The 24,790-nt window shown below is 33.3% G+C and overlaps 2 protein-coding genes across 2 annotated transcripts; both read right to left on the reverse strand.

The window, feature by feature from the left end:
- Positions 1 to 11,456: 11,456 nt before the first annotated feature.
- Positions 11,457 to 18,156, reverse strand: LOC114187851. Its single transcript, XM_028076271.1, has 8 exons — positions 17,718 to 18,156; positions 16,847 to 16,906; positions 16,440 to 16,688; positions 16,245 to 16,321; positions 15,784 to 15,860; positions 12,238 to 12,370; positions 11,944 to 12,151; positions 11,457 to 11,859 (listed from the first exon to the last, which is right to left on the reverse strand). The coding sequence occupies exons 1-7, from the start codon at positions 18,127 to 18,129 to the stop codon at positions 11,996 to 11,998; spliced, it is 1,164 nt and encodes a 387-aa protein (XP_027932072.1). The 5' UTR covers positions 18,130 to 18,156; the 3' UTR covers positions 11,457 to 11,859; positions 11,944 to 11,995.
- Positions 18,157 to 20,007: 1,851 nt separating this feature from the next.
- LOC114166752 (flavin-containing monooxygenase FMO GS-OX-like 2) lies at positions 20,008 to 23,899 on the reverse strand. Its single transcript, XM_028051590.1, has 7 exons — positions 23,211 to 23,899; positions 22,975 to 23,045; positions 22,129 to 22,278; positions 21,828 to 21,910; positions 21,338 to 21,473; positions 20,810 to 20,983; positions 20,008 to 20,270 (listed from the first exon to the last, which is right to left on the reverse strand). Exons 1-7 carry the CDS (start codon positions 23,734 to 23,736, stop codon positions 20,085 to 20,087), a joined length of 1,326 nt encoding a protein of 441 aa, XP_027907391.1. The 5' UTR covers positions 23,737 to 23,899; the 3' UTR covers positions 20,008 to 20,084.
- Positions 23,900 to 24,790: the final 891 nt, after the last annotated feature.

A 24,790-nucleotide genomic window follows, 5' to 3' on the forward strand; every position in this document is an offset into this window, starting at 1 on the left:
AATTAATAAACGTAATTAAAGAAACGCTACACACAAATAGTACAACAGCGCAGTCTTGGGGTCCTTAACCCAACCCCTACAAAACTATGCACACCACGATGCCAAAAGCAAAACAGTTGAAAAGTCTACAAATACAGGTAGAGTAATAAAGCTTATCGCAATTCATGGGACAAAGACCTAAAGAAAGCCCAAAGAAACTAAGATCCAGCCCATACAGATTATGCAGCGGAACCATCACCTCCCTATTATCCGTGGGTGTTCCTCGCATCTGCTCACATCAACAAGTTGATGATCATCGCAAGATAGAGTACCACACAGCAGAACACACAACAATAAAAGTAGGGTAAGCATAACACACAACAATAAAAGTAGGGTAAGCTAGGCACAAAAGACTTCATCCAAACAATCATATATATTTTCACAATCTCATATACACATCTCAATCAAGCATGTTATGACTCCTCAGACAATACACTAAGACACGACTCGACTCATCCGGATACGTATAACCTGGTCGGATTCAGCGGATGCTTGCACTTGTGGTGGATACCTCTGCTCACCCCCGAGCTATGTGTTACAAGTGTTACAATGAATCATTTTCCCTCACCACAAGGTTAGCCCTTAATGAATTTCAGGCCTTCTGCTACTCTCACCACAGGAGTCAGTCCGCTCTAGGTGAGACTAACTGACTCCTTAGAGCGTCAGGATGCAACTTTACCTTGAATCCTTACCTAGTTATACAGATGGGGCACCACCATGGACACCCACTATCAGGGACCATGGAATTACGTCCCGACCACTGAAGCACGACCCTCGAATCTCACCTAGAGATTTCAAGGAATTACGCACTGACTACTACTAAACATAAACAAGCAACCAATTAATAATTACCGCACATACATACATACATACACACACACACACACACACACACACACACATATATATATATATATATATATATATATATATATATATATATATATATATATCAACTCTCGCAACTAACCTTTTTCATATTCCACATCAAACCAATACCAGCACATCATGCTCCACCCATGAATTAGAATCCAAATTCATCTCATAACCATGTCACTTTCGCAACCAACCATTTCATGCCAAGGATTTATTCAAGATTGTCATTCATAATTCATACACCCTCTCACACATTCATATTATATCCCACATGCCATTATACAATAACCCCATCAATTTCATGCCAAACATAAAAGAGCAGGGAAGTAAACACCCAACCAGCACGTTCCCTCGCCCAAGCTCGTCACTCAGGCCAAGGACTCTCGCTCAAGCGAGTTCCCCTTCGTTTAGGCGAGAGCTCGATAACACTGGCAGAAGCAAACGTGCCAGCTCGCTTAGGCGAGCTCACCTCGCCTGAGCGAGGCAGTCTCTCGCTCAAAAATCAAGACCATTCGCTTGGGCGACAACTCGCGCAGAAGGTCTGGGCAAACCTCCGTCAGACTCGCTTAGGCGAGTCCGACTCGCCTGGGCGAGATTACCAGTTCTCGCCCTGATCTCACCTGCAGCAGATGTGTTTTCCAATCCAACCAATCATACAAAGTATTCCACGCACCAAAAATAATGATTAATCCATACAAACATCAAGCAAGCTCAAGAATAGGCCAAAAGCAACTTAAACTCGAAATCCTAACTTCCCGTACTTGGAAAAAGGGGTTAATAGAAGCCTTGACGGCACGACAGCGAGCACTGCAACTCTAGGAACGAACTAACAAGCTGAAAACAGAAGGTAAACGGAACAAAGGGGCGAATTATTACGAAACCCTAATTGTGAAATACGAAGAAAGATCAATGGAACCCATACAATCTAGAAAGGGGCACTTACGTGGAGTAGGAACTGGTTCCGAGTTAGTTCGAAAAAGGCTTAGGGCAAAACCCTAGCAGAGCATCCTTTGAGAGCAAAGGAGGAGATGACGACTGGTTCTGTGGAAGAGAGAGGGTGAGTGTGTTAGGGCATATTAGGGTTTGGTTTTATCACTTGGGTCAGCCCTAGGCCCAATTACAAGGGGCAGCCCTTTACTTTAGGGCGGAAAAAAATAAAACAATTTTAATGGGCCTTACAATTAGAACTAAATTAGTAATAATATTTTTTTAATTAAATATTATAACAGAATTTTATGATATAATCATATATTTTTCTATCATTTATGTCACTATTTTTGTTTACGTAAGTTAATTATAATAAATATGTGAAATAAATTTAGTGATAATTTAAAATCTCATTGTTGTACTTGCTCATAACCACCACAAACTACAAGTGTAATCAAGAAAAGTAAAACAAAGCCTTTTAAATAAGTACAATTTTTACAAAGAAACATGTTTGTAGCATTTGCATAGTAAAGTCTACATTCGTCTTATTATGACATTGTATCAAACACATTGCATTTTAGGTTTTTAAAGGCATTCTTACAAACACATTGCATTTTAATAAGACGTATATCATTCACTCATGCATGATAAACATCCATTCTCGTTTCTAAGCATTGTGATTCATTTTGATAAGTTAAACCATAGTTTCTTCACTTTTCTAGAATAGTTTTGAATTTAGATATAAGATTAGTTTCATTCATTATCTCAACTACAATTTTAGGATTATTTCTAGAGTTGTTTAAAGTATTATTTTATTTTTTCCCCATCAAAAATTAGATTTATACATTTTTAACCACTAAAACATTGTGCACGTGCACTTCTTGGATTTGACACCTCAATTGCCACTATAATACATTAGTAGGAAAAATTGAGTTTTTGCTTTATTTTTGTGTGATTAGAGATTTATCAGCAAAAAGAAGTGATTTAAATTAAAAGAGATATTACTGAGTATGGATCTCTTGTTAATAGGGGAATTCCCCATCTCCATTTGATTAACTCCTACTTTGTGGTATGGATGACTTTATTGCATCTCACATAAGCCTCCATGAGTTCAATGTTACTAGGTTCACTACTATGGAAGAGTAAATTTAGGATTTACTTGTCTTATGAGCACGAGATTACATGTTTGCTTGTGTATGCTTATTAGTAGTTGTTTTTGTTTAAATGTCACATTTATATTTTATGTGATTGATTTGGTTGATGTGTTTGGTTGTTATGTTATTAATTGTTAAAGTAAAGGCGAACATACCCTTATTAATTTTGATTAAGTGCTTTTATGATAAAGTATAAATCATAAAATTGCTTCTTTGAAAGAAGAACCTTTTTTAAATAATAGATCTTATAAGACGCAAGTGCTTCATCTAATACGCAACAACATCTTATAAACTTTGCTTCATATGATAAGCAAAGTCTAACTCAGATGATAAGAACATAGCCTTACATTAATGTTATAGCATACAAAATAATCTATATGTTCATTCTACTATGTTGCAAGGAATATTTCCATCTTATGTTTACCAAGAGATCTCATCAAGCTCGTGTCTACATATATGATCTCTTAAAAGACAAGCTAAAGTTATTACACGCCAACGATCATCCTAATACACCTTTATGTCAACACTAGAAAGGTTATGTGTCTCATACAATCTTATGTTTTACTCTAGTTTGGATAAAAGCATTACCCAAACCTGATAAGTCATGCAACTTATGAACATGTTGCTTGAAGAGGAGTTACACATATAATGTTGCTTGGATTGCATTATCTCTACATTTATCTATGAATGTATACAAGATAAAGATGAAGACCTTCATTGAAGCTTGTTAATGGGCATAAAGAATTAGTAACTAGTGATTTCTTCAATTCTCTACATAAAGAAGATCCACATGTTGAAGAAAGGTTGATGATAACGCATGATATTGAAGCTTTAAGTGAAAATCTCGCGATGCCCTAAAGCTTCTTAAGAACATGGTTTGTGTTCACAAGTAATAAAAAATAGTGAACCTTATCTTCTATTTGTCATAAGACATTATGCGTCTTTTAGCTAACAATTCAGTGATCTTTTGATCACCCTCTTTTGTAATCAAAAGTGTTTTAGCTCGAAGTGACTAGGTTTCAAACAATACTTATTTTCAACCAAGGGTGTTGGGATTTCAAACAATAATATTTTAGCTAAGAATGGTTGTTGTTCAAACAATACTTGAACTTTAGTCAATAGTAATTGAGTTTCAAACAATGCTCAAGTTTTAGCTAAAAACACCAGTGCAAAAAAGGGTATCTACCCCGGTTATTTTGGTCGTTTGGTCTCGGTTGAAGAACCAGGACATATATTACCGAGGAAAAAAGGGTTACATTTATGCTTCGGTTCCTAACCGAGGCATAATTCACATTTAGAAATGATATTTTTGTCTCGAGTCTGGCTGTAATCGAGGCAGAAATGTGTGGCTGCGAATAAGCGACAACCACCACTACGAGCAAGCCCATCACCGTGACTGTGACCCAAACAACACCGCAACTCTCGCAAACGCAACCAAATTGGGAGTTGCACCTGAATGTTGCCATCACCACCACAACAGTAGCGACAACCACCATGGGCAAACAACCTAACGCGAACAGAACCAACGCAGCTCCACCAGTGACAAACGACACCACCGTAGATCACCATGAGCACCTCCAGAACACCAATGCTATGCAACAGGCATGCCACTGCGAAACGTAGGCCACAAAAAAACTAGATCTGCAACCCAATTGTGGTTTTGAATAGTATGGGTTTCGAACAGTAGACAAGTAGTTGTGGTTTCGAACAGTAGCAATGGCCTCCCTCATCCAAGAACAGTAGCAGTAGCATAGTAGATTGGTGGGGAATGAAGGTTGTAGAGGAAGCTCGCGGAGGCTCGCAGAGACAGGCATGCCGCTACGAAACGTAGGCCACTAGAAAACAAGATCTACAACCCATTTGTGGTTTCAAACAGTATGGGTTTCGAACAATAGGCAAGTAGTTGTGGTTTCGAATAGTAGTAGCAGCCTCCCTCGTCCCAGAATAGTGGCAGCAGCGCAGCAGATTGGTGGGCAATGAAGATTGCAGAGGAAGCTCGCGGAGGCTCATGAAGGCTCGCGGAGGAAGTTTGAAATGCCGAAATGCGAGGAAGAAGAAGATTTGTCCCAATTTGTGCCCTAAAATAACCATTTTGCCTCAGTTATAAATTGCCTGAGGCATAAAAAACTTTTTGCCTCAGGTATGCAAACAACTGGGGCATAAAGTCCCCTTCTGCTTAAATGTACTTAAAAAATTTAAATGTGGGGAAATTTTAAAATTTTCAAGAGGCATTAGGCCTCAGGTCTGCAAATAATCGGGGCATAAAACCCCCTTCTACTTTAAAAGAAAATTAAATATGCAGGAATTTTAAAATTTTTAAGAGGCATTAGGCCTCGGGTTGTCACCAACCGAGGCATATAACGTTATATGCCCCGGTTCCCTCAATAATCGAGACATAAAAGTTTACAAAAATTTCAAAAATGTCACCGTGTTTTGATATGCACAGTTTTGGAGGGAACCGAGACATAATCTTGTTGTAAAAGCCCATATGTGCACTAGTGAAATGACTATTATCCAAATAAACTTGTGTTTAGCCATCGGTGATTTCATGTCCAAGTAATAATTGGATTATTTTAACCAAAAATTTTGAGATTCATAAAATACTTGTTTGTATCTTTGCAACATTAGTCTCTTTAGTAAAATTTAATCAAGTTGATCAAGAATTGAACATAGTATGAGTTTACAAACAAATTGATATAAAAATCCTAAGTGTAAATCCTTCTTTTTCTAATCTCGTCTATTTTACATGAATATTGAATTCGTCCAAAGAAGAATAGTTTTTACCAACTAAATTTTCGAAAAAAAAAATGTTTGAATGTATATCATCAAACACACCATTTGCAAAAATTGTCAAAAGATTTTAATATACAATCCAACATTTCCTTCTTGTGCATTTGACCTTTTCTCAACAATTAATATATGCATTGTCATTTTAATCATGGATGGAAATTATGTTTCCTCCTTTTTTTTTCTTATCTTCTTAATTCAATATTTGATTTAATGCTTCCAATCATTTAGATTTCATGATGGATGTATTGAAAAATTAATTTTAAAATTTATCTAATGTTTGACTTGTCATTTTGATATTTAATGTGTTGTAAGAAAGTTTTCATCCTTTAATCATCATTAGTTTTGATATAAATCATTCTTAGAAGTGTTAAGGGCTTTCTTCTAATAGTTAAGTTTTTTTAGTTAATTAACAATTGTTTTAATAAATTAAAATGTTCTTGAACTTGCTAGATTTTCAAGTTAATCATTTCAAATGATTAAATCTCTGTTTTAGATGACTAAAATCACTTAAACATTTTAAGGAACGAAGTTACTTCTATTTTAACTTATTAAAACATAGCTTAATAAACTAAAATAGCAAAAATTTAATCTTTAAGTGATTTTAGCTGACTAAAATGTTGTTTTAGTCGACTAAAAAGTCGTGCAATTATAAAGCCTTGTTTTATATGACTAAAAGAGTTTTTACTTGGTTAAAATTGTCAAACTTCTGAAGCTAATATTTTTATTGTTTTAAATAAAAATTTAATTAAAAGTTAATAACTTGAAATTTTGAAGAACATTTAAGAGTAAGAGTTTTGTATTCTAAAAATATATATTATGAGAGTTGTTCATAAAGAATTATTGAATTAAAATATTTTGATATTCTTATTTTAAAAAATCATCATTCATTTTATTTTACAAGCTTAAATTTTTTATACTCTTTGTATTATTGTTTCTTGATCAAAGTTTTGCTGTATTTGTTATGGCGTATTAATTTTTTGTTTTTTAGAACATTATACAACTTAAAAATTAATGTATTGACGTGATCAAAGTGATTAAACAATGGTTTAATTACTCGGATGGTACTCACTTTGGTACAAGTGTGTCAATCTGGTACCCGTTTTTAAAAGAGTATCAATTGCATCCAAACTTTTGAAAAAGTACTTCAATTAGGTCCTTTTCAGATGGAGTTGACTAACGTCGTTAGTCAACATGCCACGTGTCGGTATGTGGTTTTTTTTTTTAATTTTTTTTAATTGTTTTTAATTTTTTGAAAAAATAAATAAAAATGCTACGTGTCAGGTCTATGTGTGTGACACGTGGCATTGTCAGTGCCACATGGCATTGCAATGCCACGTGTCAGTGTCATTATCATATGTCATTGTGTTGATTTCGATTTAGTCTCTATATATGTTTTTTTGTTTCAATTTGGTACCCATTTATGTATATCTGATTCAATCTTGACCTAATTTTTTTTAATAATTAAAATCCATTTTTTTATAAAATTAAAAGTAATTAAGTATAAAAATTTTACAAAAATTAAGTATTTGATATTTATATTAAAATTTAGGGGTTAAATATGTTTTTGGTCCCTTAACTTTTAGTGAATTTTGGAATTAGTCCATTTTGAAACTTTGAACCAATTTAGTCCTCCATCTTTTGAAATACGTGGATTTAGTCCTTTTAATCAAATTTTATTAAGTTTATTTGACATTTCAAGTGCATTTCACAATAGCATTTGACTTAACATTAAAGCAAAAATGTGTCAAACAGTATAAACAACTCAAATACAATCCTAAAATGCGTACGAAACATCAAATAAACCTAACAAAATTTGATTAAAAGGATTAAATCCACGTATTCCGGAAGATGAAGGACTAAATTGGTCAAAAGTTTCAAAATGGACTAATTCCAAAATTCACTGAAAGTTAAGGGACCAAAAACATATTTAACCCTAAAATTTAGTGATAAAAGTCATTTTATTAAGTCATTTTTAATAATAAAAAAATTAGTATAACATTCTGACAAAAAGAAATTTTGGTTTAAAATTAGTAAGAGACAATATTGTTCTATTTTGGGTTAAAAAAATAATAATTAACAAAACATGAGTACTTAATAAAAAAAATAATTAATAAAATAATATGTTAAAAAGTCATTTTTAATAAAAAAATATTAGTAAAACCATTTGTACAAATAATATTTATACTTAATTAGTTTTAATCTTAAAAAAATGGATTACAAAAATATTTTACTTATTAAAAAAATTGGGACAAATTGAATCATATATACATAAATGGGTACCAAATTGAAACAAAAAGACATATATAGGGACTAAATCGAAATCAACACAATGACATCTGACACTGACACGTGGCATTGCAATGTCACGTGACACTGACAATTCCACTTGTCACACGTAGGGACCTGACACGTGGCCTTTTTATTTTATTTTTTTCAAAAAATTAAAAAAATTTCAAAAAAAATTAAAAAAAAAACCATAGACTAACACGTGGCACGTTGACTAACGACGTTAGTCAACTCCGTCTGAAAGGGACCTAATTGAAATACTTTTTCAAAAATTGGGATGCAGTTGACATTTTTTTAAAAGCAAGTACCAGATTGACACACTTATACCAAAGTAAGTATCATCCGAATAGTTAAACCTTAAACAATTTAGTATAATATTGAAGTGATAAGGTAACCGAGTTATTAAGTGAAAGGATAAGAAAAAAAAGTGATGATTCGATCCTCTATTATAATATTTTTGTAAAAGTAAATTAATTTAATTCTTTGTATTTTTCTCTTACTCTTCATATCGTCTAAGTCTTATTTGTGTGTACGTTTGTGATTTAGAAATTTAAAAAATATATATATATCATTGCCAAGAGCTGAAACTAAAATTTCGTTCGTTTATTTGCAAAATATTAGTGAGTTTAAAAAAAAATCAATTCAGATCTTCTAGATTTAGGCCGTGTTTGTTTTCGACGACGACGACGGAAACACTTTGAAATGAAAGTTGGAATTTCAATGTGAAAAAACACATAAAACGAGACGATTTTATTCTGACAGCTTTTTTAGCATCTTAGCAAAGATTCTTTGCAAAGATTTGGAGAGAAATGCTCTTAAAATTAATAACATATGCACATTATATATATTTTGGGTTAAATATTTTTTTTCTCTTATTTTTTAAGTAAATTTTGAAATTAGTTTATTTTAAAATTTTATATTAATTTAGTCCGTATAAAATATCAAATAAATATAATAAGATTTAAAATTTGGTAGAAGAAATAAATCCACGTATTTTAAAATATGAATGACTAAATTGGTCCAAAGTTTCGAAATAGACTAATTTTAAAATTTTCTGGGAATTAAAGAAGCAAAAACATATTTAACCCTTATATTTTTATAATCAAATAATATAACATAAATAAATTGTTAAAATATAAATTATTATTATTAAATTAATAAAATAAATAATATAAATAATAATAACAATAATTACTATAATAATAAAATATTTAATATAAATAATAATTATTGTTACATCCAATTTTATTAATAATAATATTTTTTTATTTATTTTATTCATCACATCATTTCCTAATTTTCATAAACTTTCATCTTAAATTTATTTGTTTCTCATCATCTTTTTCTTAATTCAAACAACTTCACTTTCACCACTTTTTCTTTTCAATTTACTCAAATTTAGTCTTTCAAATATATCCTAACAACCAAACACATCCTTAGTCTATAATTCTAACAATATCCATTTCATTTAATTTTGTTACACATTGCCACGTCAATGATCATAAGATTGTCAGTATCGCTACACCGTAATGAATTTTATGACAAAACTTAAGGTTAAGGGACCAAAATTTCAAAATAATTGTTGTAATATATTTTATCTTTGATATAAGCTTTATCTCATAATTATTCGACGTGGAACTAAAAGAACAAAGTATGCAATGAACAACACAATGTCTGTTTGAACGTTGATAAACGTCACTTTATACGTGTGACGGGTCTACATAATGTTATAAACATCACAAAAATATAATATATCTGTATTATTTGAATTGCCATAATACATCTCCTTTAATACATTATATAAAGTGAAGTTTGAAAGTTGTAAATAATGTTAGTAACTTTGTCCAATTTTTTTATTATTTAAAAGCAATTTCAATGTAAAGAGTGATGTCTATAAAGATTCTTGTAAATATCATATTTTAAATAGTTATAATTATAAAATTGTCGTATCATATAAAAAATGATGCTACAACTATAAAGAGAAGCTATAAAGAGACCCTTATGCAGCATCCTAAAGAAGGAGATGGTGGTACGACTCAAGAAGTAAAGCATCTTATCTGGAAGAGTGTTTATGACTAGCACAACTTCTGAAATTACAGTAAAAGTTAGCAAGCTTTCAACCTCACATCGGAAGAGAACACAAGCAAAATATCCAAGATATATCAGCTCCAAGAGTACAAGTGGAAACTATGGAAGAGCACTATTACATCTCAGCCTTTTATAAGAACATAATCCAACACAAGTACATTGTTCATTGCAAAGAGATTAGTACTAAAAAAAACGAAAAAGAAGAGGTGGGAGAAAAAATTTCCCTTACACAATTTTCACAACCTACTGAGCTCTCCGTACACTATCATATGTCATCTATCTGCATATCTCAACTTTAACCGATTCCATCAGCTTGCAGATAGAATAAAACAAAAAGAAAAAGATGCAGCCAATTTCTCCAAATGTCAAGTGCTGATCAACGTGTTTTCTTCGCTGAGTTCACTCTTAAAGGGTAAACAAATAGCCCTTTGCATGTACCTAGTAGGTCGCCAAGCCAAGGTAGCATAAACGAAGACAAAGCAAGGGATGACGCCTAAACATAGAACTGTCTCAGGGGGCTCTGGTTGCATGTAAAGAGGGAACAAGAAAACTGATAGCAGAAGATGCAAGATAAATAGCACTGCTGCCAACGTTTTGTTATATCCAAGAGACTCATTTCTTCTGAGGAAAGCCAAAACCATAATGAAGAGAAAGAGGAACTCCTTTTAAGAGCTTAGTTGACTGTTGGTTGCCTTCTCAGGTTCTTAGATTTGAAGGTTGTACCACAAGTAGAGAAATTCTTCTACTATTCTTTATCTCACGTATTCTTAAGGCATGCATTTCAACTTAGATTTGTGAGATATCTCACCTTGCTAATATGATTAAATCATAATATACGAGTGATAGTAAGATGCAAATCTCAATTTACATGTCGTTTGAAAAGTTCGGTTAGACATAATCCCATTTAATAATGATATCAGAATTCAAAATTTTGTACTACCAAGATTTACTGGGATTATTGTTTCACCTCTTGTTTCACCAACAACTAATGTACAGTCGACACGTTCATTCTTTAATGTTGTGTCGGAAATATTAAAGCGTTTTGCCCAACACAGGATAAAAAACGTTTCTACTGCTATCTTTTATAGTAATCGAACTGAACCTACGATGAAAAGGAGGGGCACTGTTACAATGTAGTGTTATAGTGTGATTTTCCTTGGGGTAGAGATGGCAGGTTAAACCTAAAATTTGAGAAACTTGATGAACCAGTGGTTGTATTTTCAACAAGATAATAATAGATAGTTGGGACCATGGGTTCCCATTAAGGAACAGGAAGAGGGAAGAAAAGATACAAAATTAAAACCGAGTAATCCAGAAAGCCAATTAAAACTGATTAATCTAGAAAGCCAGATTTCTAGAAACATTTAATACATTAATTTACAAACCATTTTCTAAGACTCATGATTGATTTAGCACGGGTAATAATGCAGGTAAAAATTACACAATCTTGTGTAAAACTCAGAATTATTCTGAAGATAAGCTACCGTTCTCACGATGACTGTCTCTACTGGTATCACTTATTGGGTGAAAGATGGGTCCAGCCTCGAGACATAACGGTCACTTGTTGGAACAGAAATTATTCCTTTAATTGCTGTCTGCTTTGGTAGACAACGCGTAACAGATGTGGACCATCTGCATAATATGCTATGTAGTACATACAGGAGTAAAAGCAGCTTCACGTCAGATCCATATTCAGAACCTTGCACCAGAGAAAATGAACACAACAAATTACTTCAAAGATTTAAAAAATAAATAGAAAGTGAGAATGATATATTGTACTGACCTGTAAGCAACTTGAAAAAATAAAATGTTTCTTATGTATAAGCTTCTGATACTCATATTTTACAATACAGAGTCTCCTCGATACTCCTAATTATAACACTCATGCTGCCACCGCTTTCCAATGCTTTAACAGCAGCTCGGTGCGCAGCTCTATGCCACTTGAGCAAATTATATGACTGCAGAACTGACCATCTTGCTTGGTTGGACATCTGCCCAAATGCAAGAATGTCAAAGTTTAAATATTAATATCACAAAATATAAACCACCAGACCAGATGTAGCAGTTGTGGAAAGACCTCAGCTGTTGACAACGGAGGATCAAGAAGAAGACAGATGCCTCTAAATAGATTTTCATCATTTTCTCCACCCTCTGCCTCACCGTATACAAGAGCTTCAGCTGCAATACCAGCAAAAAGTACCATGCAGTACCTAAACCATTGGTTAGTGGTTGGTTGCGTTACATAAAGCACCAGTCTCACTTGGGAAAAAAATTGGGATGGGGGATGGAGGAGGACTCGCTCCGAAACTTTCAGCAATAAATTATGTTTCGTAGGTCAATCAACATAGAGCTAAATGGGCCAGAAGACAAGCTTGTATGTGCTTACTGAGATAGTGACCAGAATTGAAACAGGAATAATTAATTAATACCTGAAGAACCTACAGCTAGGAATAAAATTATTTAACTTCACCATTACAGCTATTGATGGGAATAAGATATCAGAATTCGAGGACAGAGGTGCCTCCCAGAATAAAGAAGAGAAGGAAATCTCACTATATTCTGCATATATCTCTAATTGATAAGAATTAAACAAAGGATGAAGACACATGAAAAGGAAAAGAAATAGGATTTCTGATATTAACCCTAAACAAGAAGTCTGAAGATACAAGATACAACAAAGATATAAATATATAAGTATAACAATAACATAAAGACGAAACAATATATATATATATATATATATATATATATATATATATATATATATATATATATATATTAGCATCCCCACTCAAACTCACGATGGATTAGCACGAAGGATCAAGAGTTTGCCAGTCAAAACGCTAATGAAGTGTGTTTTGCAAATAAATTAATAATTTGCACAACTGAAGGGATGAAAGGCAATGTAACGGTTACATGTTGAAGATGATGAGGAGTGAAATGGAAATCAATCTCAGTATGCTTTGTGTGCTTATGGACGACTTTATGAGCAATTTGAACTACAAGCAAACATAACAAAGATGAAGGTTTGCAGAGAATAAGATCAATGGCTCAAGTGTGAGAAATGAAAAAATAATAAATTGATGGGGGAAACAAGCAATCTTATAAAGGAAACATCCCGAGAGCGAGAAACCCAACAAAAACAAGAAATGGAAAGCAAGATCTAGATAGAGCAAAAGAAACATGATGAGGGAGAAATTCAAGGTGGCGAAGCAAGAAAACAGTCACTTAACTTTCTATATTAAAATCATGAAGACAAAAGCCCAGTGAACATTCAAAGGTTGAAAACAAACTCTGGAGAAAAAGCAAACTTTAGAAAACCAGAACCGAACAGGAAAGTTTGCTCTCTAGTGGCAAGTGTTGGAAGAAGAGAGAATGTGTTTGTTGTGAAAGGTTTGATTCTTGGACATTTCAGTCAACCAGCCACAACGACCATGGAGCCACCTAACTTGGATTTAGACACTAGAATTGCCAGACCCTGGTGGCCATATGTGGTGCATCATATTATGCTGGTTTTAGAGATGAAGAGGAAAGCGGGTGTTACTCCTAGGGTGATGGAGACAACGACCATACTAAAATTACCAAAAATTGGCCATTCTTTGCCGTAATGGACTTAAGGTCTGAACATTTTAGTTGATTTTCTCAAAACACTTAGGAGGACCAAACCCAATAAAGAGGGGTAAAGAAATAGGCTTTAGTAATGAAGTAAGAAGGATGAGAAAATCATGTCTAATGTTAAATAAAAGGTTTAAACGTTTTTGGTCCTTAATAAATCTTTTTAAAAATTTTGGACCCTAATAAATTTTTTATTTTGTTTTAATCACGATATACATTTCCCTTTTCAGAGTGCTATCTAAAGTGTTTTAGGGACTAAATATAAAATAAAAATTTACTGGGTACGGAAAATGTTAAAAATAATAGTTGGGACAGAAAAAGAATTTGATAATTTTTAGGGACTACACATTTTTTCATTGACCTTTGTTAAGCCTAAATAAAAATATGGTGGTGACCTTTTATGACGTATCAACTCAATAAAATATGAAAACAAGCTAACATGCCTTCATTTCATGGTACATATTTTCATTGAATGAAAGTAACACTAGGGCAGAAAAAAAAACAAAGTTTCACCCAACACAATCATGCACATGCATACAGGTTCATAAATCAGGACGATATCTTATGGTATGGGGATGTAGAGTAAAGGTTTTCTATTATCAGTGTGTCCATAAGCCCTAAGCATATGGATTTAAGTTGCCTAATGTGTTTGGCATTTAGAGTGGGAAGTAATATATTTTGCATATTTTGACTTAGTTTTCGTAACTATTTCTTCTATTTTTCTCAATTTTTCTTAGTACAGGTTAATCCTTGGGTATGCTTGTGTTGTAGGCACATATTCTGTTGTCAAAAGAGGACTTAATCCATTGAAAAGAAGCAACAAGAACTCTTTGAGGAAGCTCAAGTCTCAAGATATTAGAAAGATGTTACAAAAAACAAATTATAGAAGTTTTCATAAGGCATGACCATGGCATCTAGAGGCCTGATCGTGACCTTCTCTAAAAGCTATTAAGACCATTATTTTAAAGGCAGGGTCGTTACCTTCTCTGAAAGCTTAAGTTGACGAATATTGAAGTTTAATTTATTTTTTCTACAATTTCTTTTCATTTCTCCTCCTGATTTCTCTTCTATTTGTTTTCATATTTGTGAAGCGATTAAACAATTATTTTTCATTGTCCTAATCATTGGAGCTAAAAGGGAGGAATTTAGGTTTTACATCACAAGAGTAGATTTAATCCTTCAAGGAATCGATGAATTAGCAAAGAACTTAATGAGTTTAATTGAACATAGCTACTATGAGAGTAGGGCTCAGTTCAATTAGATAGGTCGAGCGGGAAACTAAATTACCTTGGGTTAATTCACCTTCAAACAAAATCAAAAGTGCAATAGGGTTAAGAGAATAAATTAGTAGGAAGTTATGGTGTGAAACTCAACCCTGAAAGTTTTCTTACATCAATTTTATCCCAATTAATATGCTTTCCTATTTCAATTCTTAATTTCTCCTTGAATTCTTTATTTCACAATAAAACTCAAATTCAATTAACTTCTTTCCCTTTTAATTGACATTAAACCATGATAATTACAAAGCCAAAAACGCAGTCCTGGTGGATTTGATATTATTACTTGATGACAATCGTGCACTTATGATTTTCTTGTATCACTGTCAGAAAGTTGTATTGTGATGCCACAAAATGTTAAGGCCTAGGTATTGGAATTGGGCATAAAAAGGCTGAAGGAATGGCATTTATTTAGACAGGAAATGAGGTGAGGGGATGATGACCTAAGTTATCCATGCGGTTATAAATTTGTTGGAATTACTAGCTAAACCCCTATTGGAACTTGTAGCAATTAATTTTCAGATTTATGTAAATAGTTATTTTTGTACCCCTAGAATATACCATGATTGTACTTTGGAGCTAAAATCATACTTATAAACACAAAATTTGCCAGTGCAAATAGATACTAGATCAGCTGAGTAACTCATTCAAGGTACTCAGAAATTTCATCCTCATAATCTCTAAAACTTTCTAATGTATCACTATAACTAAAGCTGTAATGTTATACATACCTATCAAAAGTTGTACCATCGAGTCGGCCTTCAGCAAGGTTATTGGCAAGTTTTTCATCCCAAAATTGAGTCCCTGCCTGAAAAACAAGGATTTACTGCAAGTAAAATGATCTTGAACAATTAAAGAAAAACCTTAAAGATTCAGGATTTCGTATTTGCTACAATACAAGTAAATAATGAAACATATTATGTACAAAATTATTAAAGTAGAAGTATAGGAAATAAAAACAAGACTTGTAATTGGTATACAAATGTAAAGAAATACAAAAAATTCAAAATCAAAGACACTGCAGCTTGATCACTAAACTCTCCGATGAATTAACCAGTCTGTCAATGTAGTCAATTTTCAAAAATCAACATAAGATAATGAATGAAAAATATTCAATCATATTTAACACACATATAATTGTACACTGCAATGAAGGATTAAGAGGAAAAATAAACAGTCCTTGAAAAAATACCTGTCCTTGAATGCCCATTTGCATTGCAACTATAGGGTCTAAAATCACCCCTCGAATTGGGCAACCCATTAGGTAAGCTGAAATTTCATTATCATGGACCTTGTAAGACGGGTAACCAATTAATCAAACATAATCCAAATTGTATAACCCCGCATGTGACCTTTAAAATCCATCAAAATAAACAACACTATTTACCTGTTACTAGATGTCCAGCTTCATGAACAAGAATTCGGCGCCTAAATGGTGGCCAATAACTTGAGATTTGAGCTAAACAAGTACCGCCAAGAAATATAGCATCTGCAGCAGCTAGCCCCAATACCACTGCAAGGTTGGGCCTGAGGTCAATTCCTTGTGATATAAGAAAGGAAACACCACCAAGAAATGCAGCCAAAACAATATTTGAACCATCTGAAAGACCCCACTTCTTGGGAGCAAGTTTAGTCACTGCCCAAAAGAAAGGAAAAGTTATAAAGTATGACCATTTTTCAGCAGCATAGAATTGTATAAAAGGTTACTCGTCACAGCATAACATAACTTAAATAAGCACTTTTAGCAATTTATAGCTAAGGGGAAAATATTGTGTCAAAAATTCATATTTGTACCTTCTAAACCAGTTGAGTAGCTCAAGACATCTGGTGTCACTTTCCTCGGTCCCTCCAAAACTATACAAGACACCAGAAAAAGGGGGAAAGGATAAAGGAAAAATAATACCTGTTAGTGAGTGCATGAAAAGCCTTCACTGGAATGATTATAGAAAATTTTTAGAATGTTGTAAATATATTAATAGTGGATACTAGGTTTATTAGTCTTAGAGAAAATATCATTTAGTGTGCCCATATAATTGATTATGCTCCTACTATAATTGGTTATGTGAGTTTTCTTGCTAAAAAATCACCTATTTCAGTGGGGCAGAATGGATTATTAACGCATGCTAAAAGTATGAAACCGAATTCCAATTTTATCAAATCACCCTGCTCTTTATTCCTACCACGTGTAATTTAACATAATATGGAAACAAGGACAGCACCATCATCGCATAAATAAACCAATTACCTTCTGTTTTGTATTCTATGAAATTAACCACAGCACTTACAAACTGTCTACTCAAATCTCTCCTCTTTCCACCCTTTTTATCTCAATCCAAACATTCTCATTTTCTACTCTAGTTCTTTTTTCTTTTCAACTCACTCACTTTCTATCACCCGATCCAAACAAAGTCTTATTCTCTGTACTAGAAAAAATTCCTTTTTACTCCCTGTATATATCATCTTTTAACCTCAGTCCTCAACCTAGAGACTAAAATGGATTAAAAGGAAACGCAGAGGTGCTAAAATGCAAGTGCTGTGACTAAGGGGAAGTTTTTATAAGCATACTAACTATATAAATAATTAAGCAGAAGCAAAATTATCTTAATATTATTTATTACTAGTAATTACTGATATTATCTCGGAGAAGAAGATAACCAAAACTCACCAATGTTTCTGCATTTACCGAAATTGGGCAAGAAACCCCTATCTTTGAGGAACTTGTAAGCGTTAGCAACAAGCTTCATGTCGTCAGCGTTCAAGCACGTGTCTAGAACCTCCCAATCCCTCTGCGGCCCGAACCGTTCCGACTCGAGGAACCGTAGCCGAGTCAACTCAGTTGCCGGAGAAACGCCGTCAACGAGCGGCTCTTGGCGTTCGCTTTCAAGGGACTTCAGGAACCTCAGAGCTCCGGCGAGGTCCTTCCGCTTCACCGCCTCCTCGTACTCCCGCCATTCTCGGAAAGCCCTGCATAGAGGAGTCGCAACAGGGAAAGTGCGGGAAAGTCCGAGGGAAAATGGTTGGGGCACGAGAAAGTGAGGGAAAATTTGGAGGTTAGGGAAGAAGTTCGAAACGGCCATGAAAACAATACGGGAAAAAATGGTAGCCTGTGTCTATTCAATTATCCTAAAAAACTGTTAAATCAATTATATGCTTATGAAAAAATAATCTACCGTAATATTTTTTTTCTTTTTTTATTTAAAATAACTGCCTACAAATTCAAAAAGTTCCTACCAATGATTAATTTACATCATTCTTTGGCTTATTTATGGTTAGGAAAACATTGAAAGACTATTACCTTGTTAATTTGATCATACATGATTATGTCAATCACGAATAGTATAATAAAAAAAAAAATCAATTTTGATATTATATGCAATATCAATGTGTATGTAATATCATTACAATTTTATCCAACATTTATCATGTTATCGATTTTTCTCCTCGACTTTAATGTATGCAAATATATAAATTTGTTCATGCATCTATAATACAACTCTACGACAACAACACGAAGAAAACAAAGTTGTATTGTAATATACACTTAATGATTCTTTTTTATTATGATCACATCTTTTTTAACTTAGACAAATAAACTACGAGTGTGGAAACAATAACTACAATAGTCAGAGTGAATATGATGGTTACCACAAGTTTTGGCTAACCAATTCATTTCATCACAAAAACTTGTTGTACAAATCTCACTTGAAACTCAAGTTCAACAATTCACATTTCATTTGCCTCAATTTTTTCTCTGCAAATTTGTTGTTCGACAACAATTTGGTTAGACGAGGGAACATTCAAATGCATCCTAACACTTGAAGCATTTTCTAAAGTTATATGTACCTATCATAAGAAGACAAAAATCATAATTACAATTTTAAACACAAAGAATAAGATATTCAAAATATTTCATTTGATGATATGACCCTTTGTATTTTCGATGAACATGTATGTTTAATTGCCAAAATCTATTGGAAGAAATTAAAATATTACTATGTGGTCCATGGTTCAAAAGAGATCCTTCTTTTGACAAAGGTAATAGGTATTGGGTAGTCGTGTATGTAGGAAATGGGTCGTCCTCCATTAGTCCCAGACCTTCCCCAACAACACAAAGTTGACAAGGATAACAAGCATTGGGTGACCTTATAGTAAGAGATGGATCAACTGAATCACTTCAGTTACTTACTCTAAAGACCTTTTCAACATGTAATCCATACTTTTGTAACATAATTTTGTTCACCCGCTAACTAGTCATGTTATCAGTTATAACAAGAATCCACCAACTCTCAGATCTTATGGAAAGGTGAAAATTAAGCATGTGACCGGTCTTTTTTCTTGCTTATAAAGTACGAAAAACCATTTTGAAAGACCACAAACTGAATTTACTAAATACCTCCCTAAGAACATAAAATCTAATTTAACTTTTGTTTCCCTATTTGGCGACCTAAACTCCGTTGCAAAAACAATTACCAATGTAACTTTCTGCACAATCAAAGCATTTAATGGTTGTAAAAATTGTAATAAGATTAAAACTTATTTACTCGTTTGACCCTCATTTTGATTAAAAAAATTCAAGTTGATATTCATTCAATCTTTTATTTTGATTGCATTTTTTTTTTGAAAGAATATCTCATCTAGATCATCTTAAAAAAAATTACTAATAGTGTTAATCATGTCAATTTGTAATTTTTTATTTTACTTTTTTAAATTTTTTGTTATTCACATATAAAATTCCAAATATGATACATAACACTGACACATGATAGGACAATGTCACGTATCAATACCAAATGTCATTGATATCAGAAATTTATATGGTACTCTCCAATATAAATTTTCTTTGGAAATTCATTTTGTTTCTCTTCTTTTTGGTTTATTTTCTTCCCCAAATAAATTCCTTTTCATTTTGGCGTTGCTATTAGAAATTCCACGGGAAAGGCAGGCAGAAGGAATCATTGATATAAGTACCTATAAAACTCGTTTTTTCCTTAAAAAAAAGTCATTATAATACTTGTATAGGGAAATTACAAGATTATTTCATTTGTGTAAGAGATGCATCTTTAATGATTGCGTTCCAGTGAGCATCATCCCATTGATCTCTGTAATTTTCTAGCGTGCCAAGTAATAAAGGTTTGATGCTCTCTAAATACATTTCCTCTCTCCAGTGCTCTATAGGAGGCAAACCTGCTTCAGCAGCTAACCAATTGCAATAGCCAATCTACAAGAAAAAATTTGCAAATGTGTAAAGATAATCAGAAAGTTAATGTTTGGCACCTTCATTAAAAGACAAAACAAAAGGTAACAGAAATTTTGAAAAGAAACAGCATTTAGTATGAAGGACTTCTTATGAAGAGTACATTTTTACCAATAAAGAGTAGGGTGCAAATGAGTGAAGAGAAAAAAAGATAACTACAACATGATCAAGAAAGAAAAGTTATATATTGTGTTTCACAAACTACTTTACATTTTAGTATTTTCCAATGTGAAAACCTTGGAGGAGTTTTACCAAAGAAGTTATGTGATATTTTAGAACTGAACAAGATTTAATAGTTAGAGTAACAAGCAAAACAATGTTCATGAAACATTTAGAGTATTTGAAGACCAATTTATTACAAAACTGAAGCTACAAATAAATCTTACCACACTACATGGATTACTTTTAAAAACTGCTAAAACAAACACACGTATGTGAATGCTTAAAGATCTTTCAGCATTCATCCACAAATATTGCCGGAAAAGATAAAGAGAGATAAGTACCTCTTTAAAATGCAAGTAATGAGTCATGTGTTTGGGAAATCCATCTTTTTCTATTTGTTGATAGTATTCCTCAACATAAGCCAGCATCTCCTTTTCAGTTGGTAATAGGACCTTACCAGATAAAACACGTGCTACCCACTTGCATTGCAACTCCGTCATTTGGAAGATGATGTCCTGATCACAGTAAATTATATACATTTCAACATGCAAGCAATATAATTTTGGTAAATTTTCCGACATGGCCTTTTTTTATGATGATAAAAATCCAGGTACACATAAACTTTGAACTTATTATACTTTTGAGACTAATGCTGATTATAAATCTAATTCTTAAAATCTAGGAGAGACCAGAAAGAAGAATGTGAAATAGGATACCTGATGTGATGAAGAGAGATAAAGAAAAAATTTGTAGGAAGGGAATGGTGTAAAACTTTGTCGAATGTATTCTTGTTTTCAACATGGGAAGAAATGTTTTCACAGTGGAGTAATGGCATTACAAGAAGAGAAAACTGTAGCCAATTCAATTACCTTTTCGGGAATACCAATGAAAGAGAGCCAAGGAGCCAATGCAGGAGGAAAGACATGCTTGTATAATGGGCCAACACGATTATCATCAATGGTCACTATTCCATTTGTTTCAAGAAATGGATAGTGATGCTTGTATCTGTCAAAAGTTAGCCATTGATACTGTAAGCCACCAACATCAGAATATAGGTCTTCTTGGCTCTGGTTTTCTTGTTCAAACTATTTTCAAATCAATTTACAAAATCGGTTTGAAGATCAAAAGTTTGAAAAAGAAGTTTAAAACAAAGTCATAGCTATAAGATCAAATCTCTATTTCAAAATAGCTCATTAGTGAAGCAGTGTTATCCCAGTATTTTATTGTTTCTGAAATAATAAACTCAAACATCTATATAGCATTATTATTTTCTTTCTCTTGAAACACACTTATAGTTAAATATTTGAAAAAATAAGACCAAAAACACCTATCATATTATAAAATATATTATATGCTTACCCAGTGCAGTAGAGTATGACATCTGCATACACAGAGGATCCATCTTCAAAAGCAACCATCCTATCTTCAGATACACATTTTACCTGTACAGACATGATTGATATGAAACTTATTTCACGGGATGCCTACATATTACGCTAGTTCTAATAAAGAAAAAAAGATCCTCACGCACACCAAATGAATTAGGAGACAGCAAATATCTCATTCCTCATACCATGTCCAAAGAGCAGAAAAATGTAAAAAAGATGTTCTCTGATTAAAAGGAAACTGTAGAAGCTATACTGCCAACTGTTTAGCATACCATTTTATGCTGCCACATGTTATCATGATTTGCTAACTTCACAACCTTTACATCCGGACTTCTAGTTGCTATATGAACCTCCTTAGCTACTTTTGCAATTTCTATTGAGATGTCAATGGCACTAGATGCAAATCCAATGACAACCACGACCTGTTAATAAGGAAATATCAGTATTTACTAATTAATCAAAACAATTAGGGTTATATTTTAATCAAACACTATTAGTGATATATTTCAAATCCAATTGAATTTTATACTTTGTCATATACAAAGCTATGATATTACTTTAATTATTAAGCATGGAAGTAAAACATCAACTGAAATCAATACATGCAATAAAAAACATAATATACCAAATCAACACATTAGAGCTAATTTCTTACAAAATGGTTTAGACTCAATCCTCCTGCAAAACCATTCCACTCTAGGAACATGCATAACATAGTGAGTGGCCATTTTAATGTATCTAAGATAGACTTTGATACTGTCTTACAAAGTGATTTAGACATAATTCAACCATAGAAAATAAACTCATAAAGTGGGATGGTCCCACATATATATTGTGCTTTGTCACTCTCACTATTTTATTTTATATGGGACTTGGGTTTTCCCCAATAAATTGCTATCTACACCGAGAAAGAAAGCAAGACAGAGTCCTTTGCCTACAAGTAAAAAATGCTTCAACAACACACACTGATTAATACGAAGCAGCTATCTATTTGGTTATTGTTGCCTGATACTACTTTGCATTAAAAAATAAGACTTAGAAGATAATCACGGTCCACTAGGAATCTACGATACTACTTTGAGATATAGAAAAGTCTTGTTTAACACTGTTTACAGCACCTGATCCCGAAAAGGTTCTGGCACTCGGTAATTGTGACTATGAATTTGGTATCCTGGCCACTTTTCAATCCCTGAAACACAAACCACAAAAATGAGAAACCCTGTGGAAAGAGAACTGTTTTATCATCTCTCCACAAGCCATAACCTGGTCGAGAAGCAGTGTCTCTTGAGCTGAGCGACCATGGCGTCGCTTGAGCGATCACATTCACTTAAGTATGCAATTATTCTCTACTTACCAGGAATTGTTGGCACCCTGGGTTGAGTGAAGTGACCAGAGCAAACAACAACAGCTCCAAAAATCTCCCGACTCAAAGCAGAGTCATAAGTCCTTGACTCAACCACCCATGAGTCACTCCTCCCCGCGACTAGCGCTACCCGAACCACCTCGCATCCGAACCGGGTCAACCCGCGAAGCCCGAACTCGTCCGCGAACTTGTTCAGAAACCACAGCACCTCCTCGTGGCCCGGAAAAGTCCTCGAGTCCCCATCCGGACGGTCTGGAAATGGGTAGTCGAGAAAGCCCATGAGCTGCCTCGGCAGGTTGGTCCGGAGTGAGCGGTAGAGGCTCGTGTGCACAACCTCCCGGTTCGGATCCGAGCCGACAGGATCGGAATCGATCCGCGGGTCGTAGTGCCACGTGCCTCCGAGGTGGTGGCTTTTCTCGAACACAACGACGTCGAGGCCCTCTCGGCGGAGCTCTCTAGCGACGGCGAGGCCGGCGACGCCGGCGCCGATGACGGCGACTCGGAGAGGGTGAGACATTGCGATGGAGAAGGGTGCGTCATGGGTGGTGTGATTGGAGCACTTATTCTTCACACTCTTTGATTGGAATGGAAAAAAGTGTTCAGAAGAGAAGTTGAATGTAACTTTTCATCTTAACCTTTGTTTAACCCTTTGTTTCACCATGGTCATGGAAACTGAGAGATAAAAGAAGTAATGAGCGTTTGAATCAGGTGAAGCAAGGTTATGAATAAACTGTGAGACTAATTTATTTTATTATATTTATTATTTCTATATTACTTTTAATTATTTTAATATTATTATAATGAATAAAACGTGAATATTCATTGAGGCTTATTATATAGTTAACGTTTTATACGTAATAATTATGTCCAAGATTAAATATAATTAATTATATAAAGTAAAATAAGTGTAAACATTGATAAAACTTAGAGTATAATTAATTATATAATGTAAATATTTAAAGTGTAATTATATATCTATATATATATATATATATATATATTTGTGTAGAAAGATCGTGTGTATCTATCCCTTAATTGATTTATGATTAATAATAAAATGATTTTGAAGTTGTATTAGTGTTATTAATTATTAAAAATAGTACCGGAAGACAATTTTAATTATTATATTAAAAAGTAATAAATGATAATAAAGTTAAAAAATCAACCAAAAACTTTAAACAATGCATAAAGTGAAGTTTGGTGAGAATTTTAACCTTTTTATTACACTGAAATTAATCTCACTTGTAATTTTGATCTTACTAAATTAAAAGTGTGACTTTTGTATATATAAAAACTAAAATCTCCTAAACGAATAGAGATCACAAATTAAAAATTAATAAAAGTAAAGATACAATTCATTCTTATTTTTGGTCAACATAAGTATGGGAAGGGATGGAGCAGAGATATGTTTGATTATCACTTAGAAGTAAAATTTTATACCTATCCCACCCTATAACTTTTTTTGTTTTTTTGTACACAAATTTTGTTTAAATTAGAAATCTCAATAAAATTCGTACAGCAGATATTCGTAAATAAAATTTGGATAGAAAATGGATATTATAAATGAATAT

The sequence above is a fragment of the Vigna unguiculata genome, chromosome 1 (genome assembly GCF_004118075.2).
Source record: "Vigna unguiculata cultivar IT97K-499-35 chromosome 1, ASM411807v1, whole genome shotgun sequence".
Taxonomy (NCBI): Eukaryota; Viridiplantae; Streptophyta; class Magnoliopsida; order Fabales; family Fabaceae; genus Vigna; species Vigna unguiculata.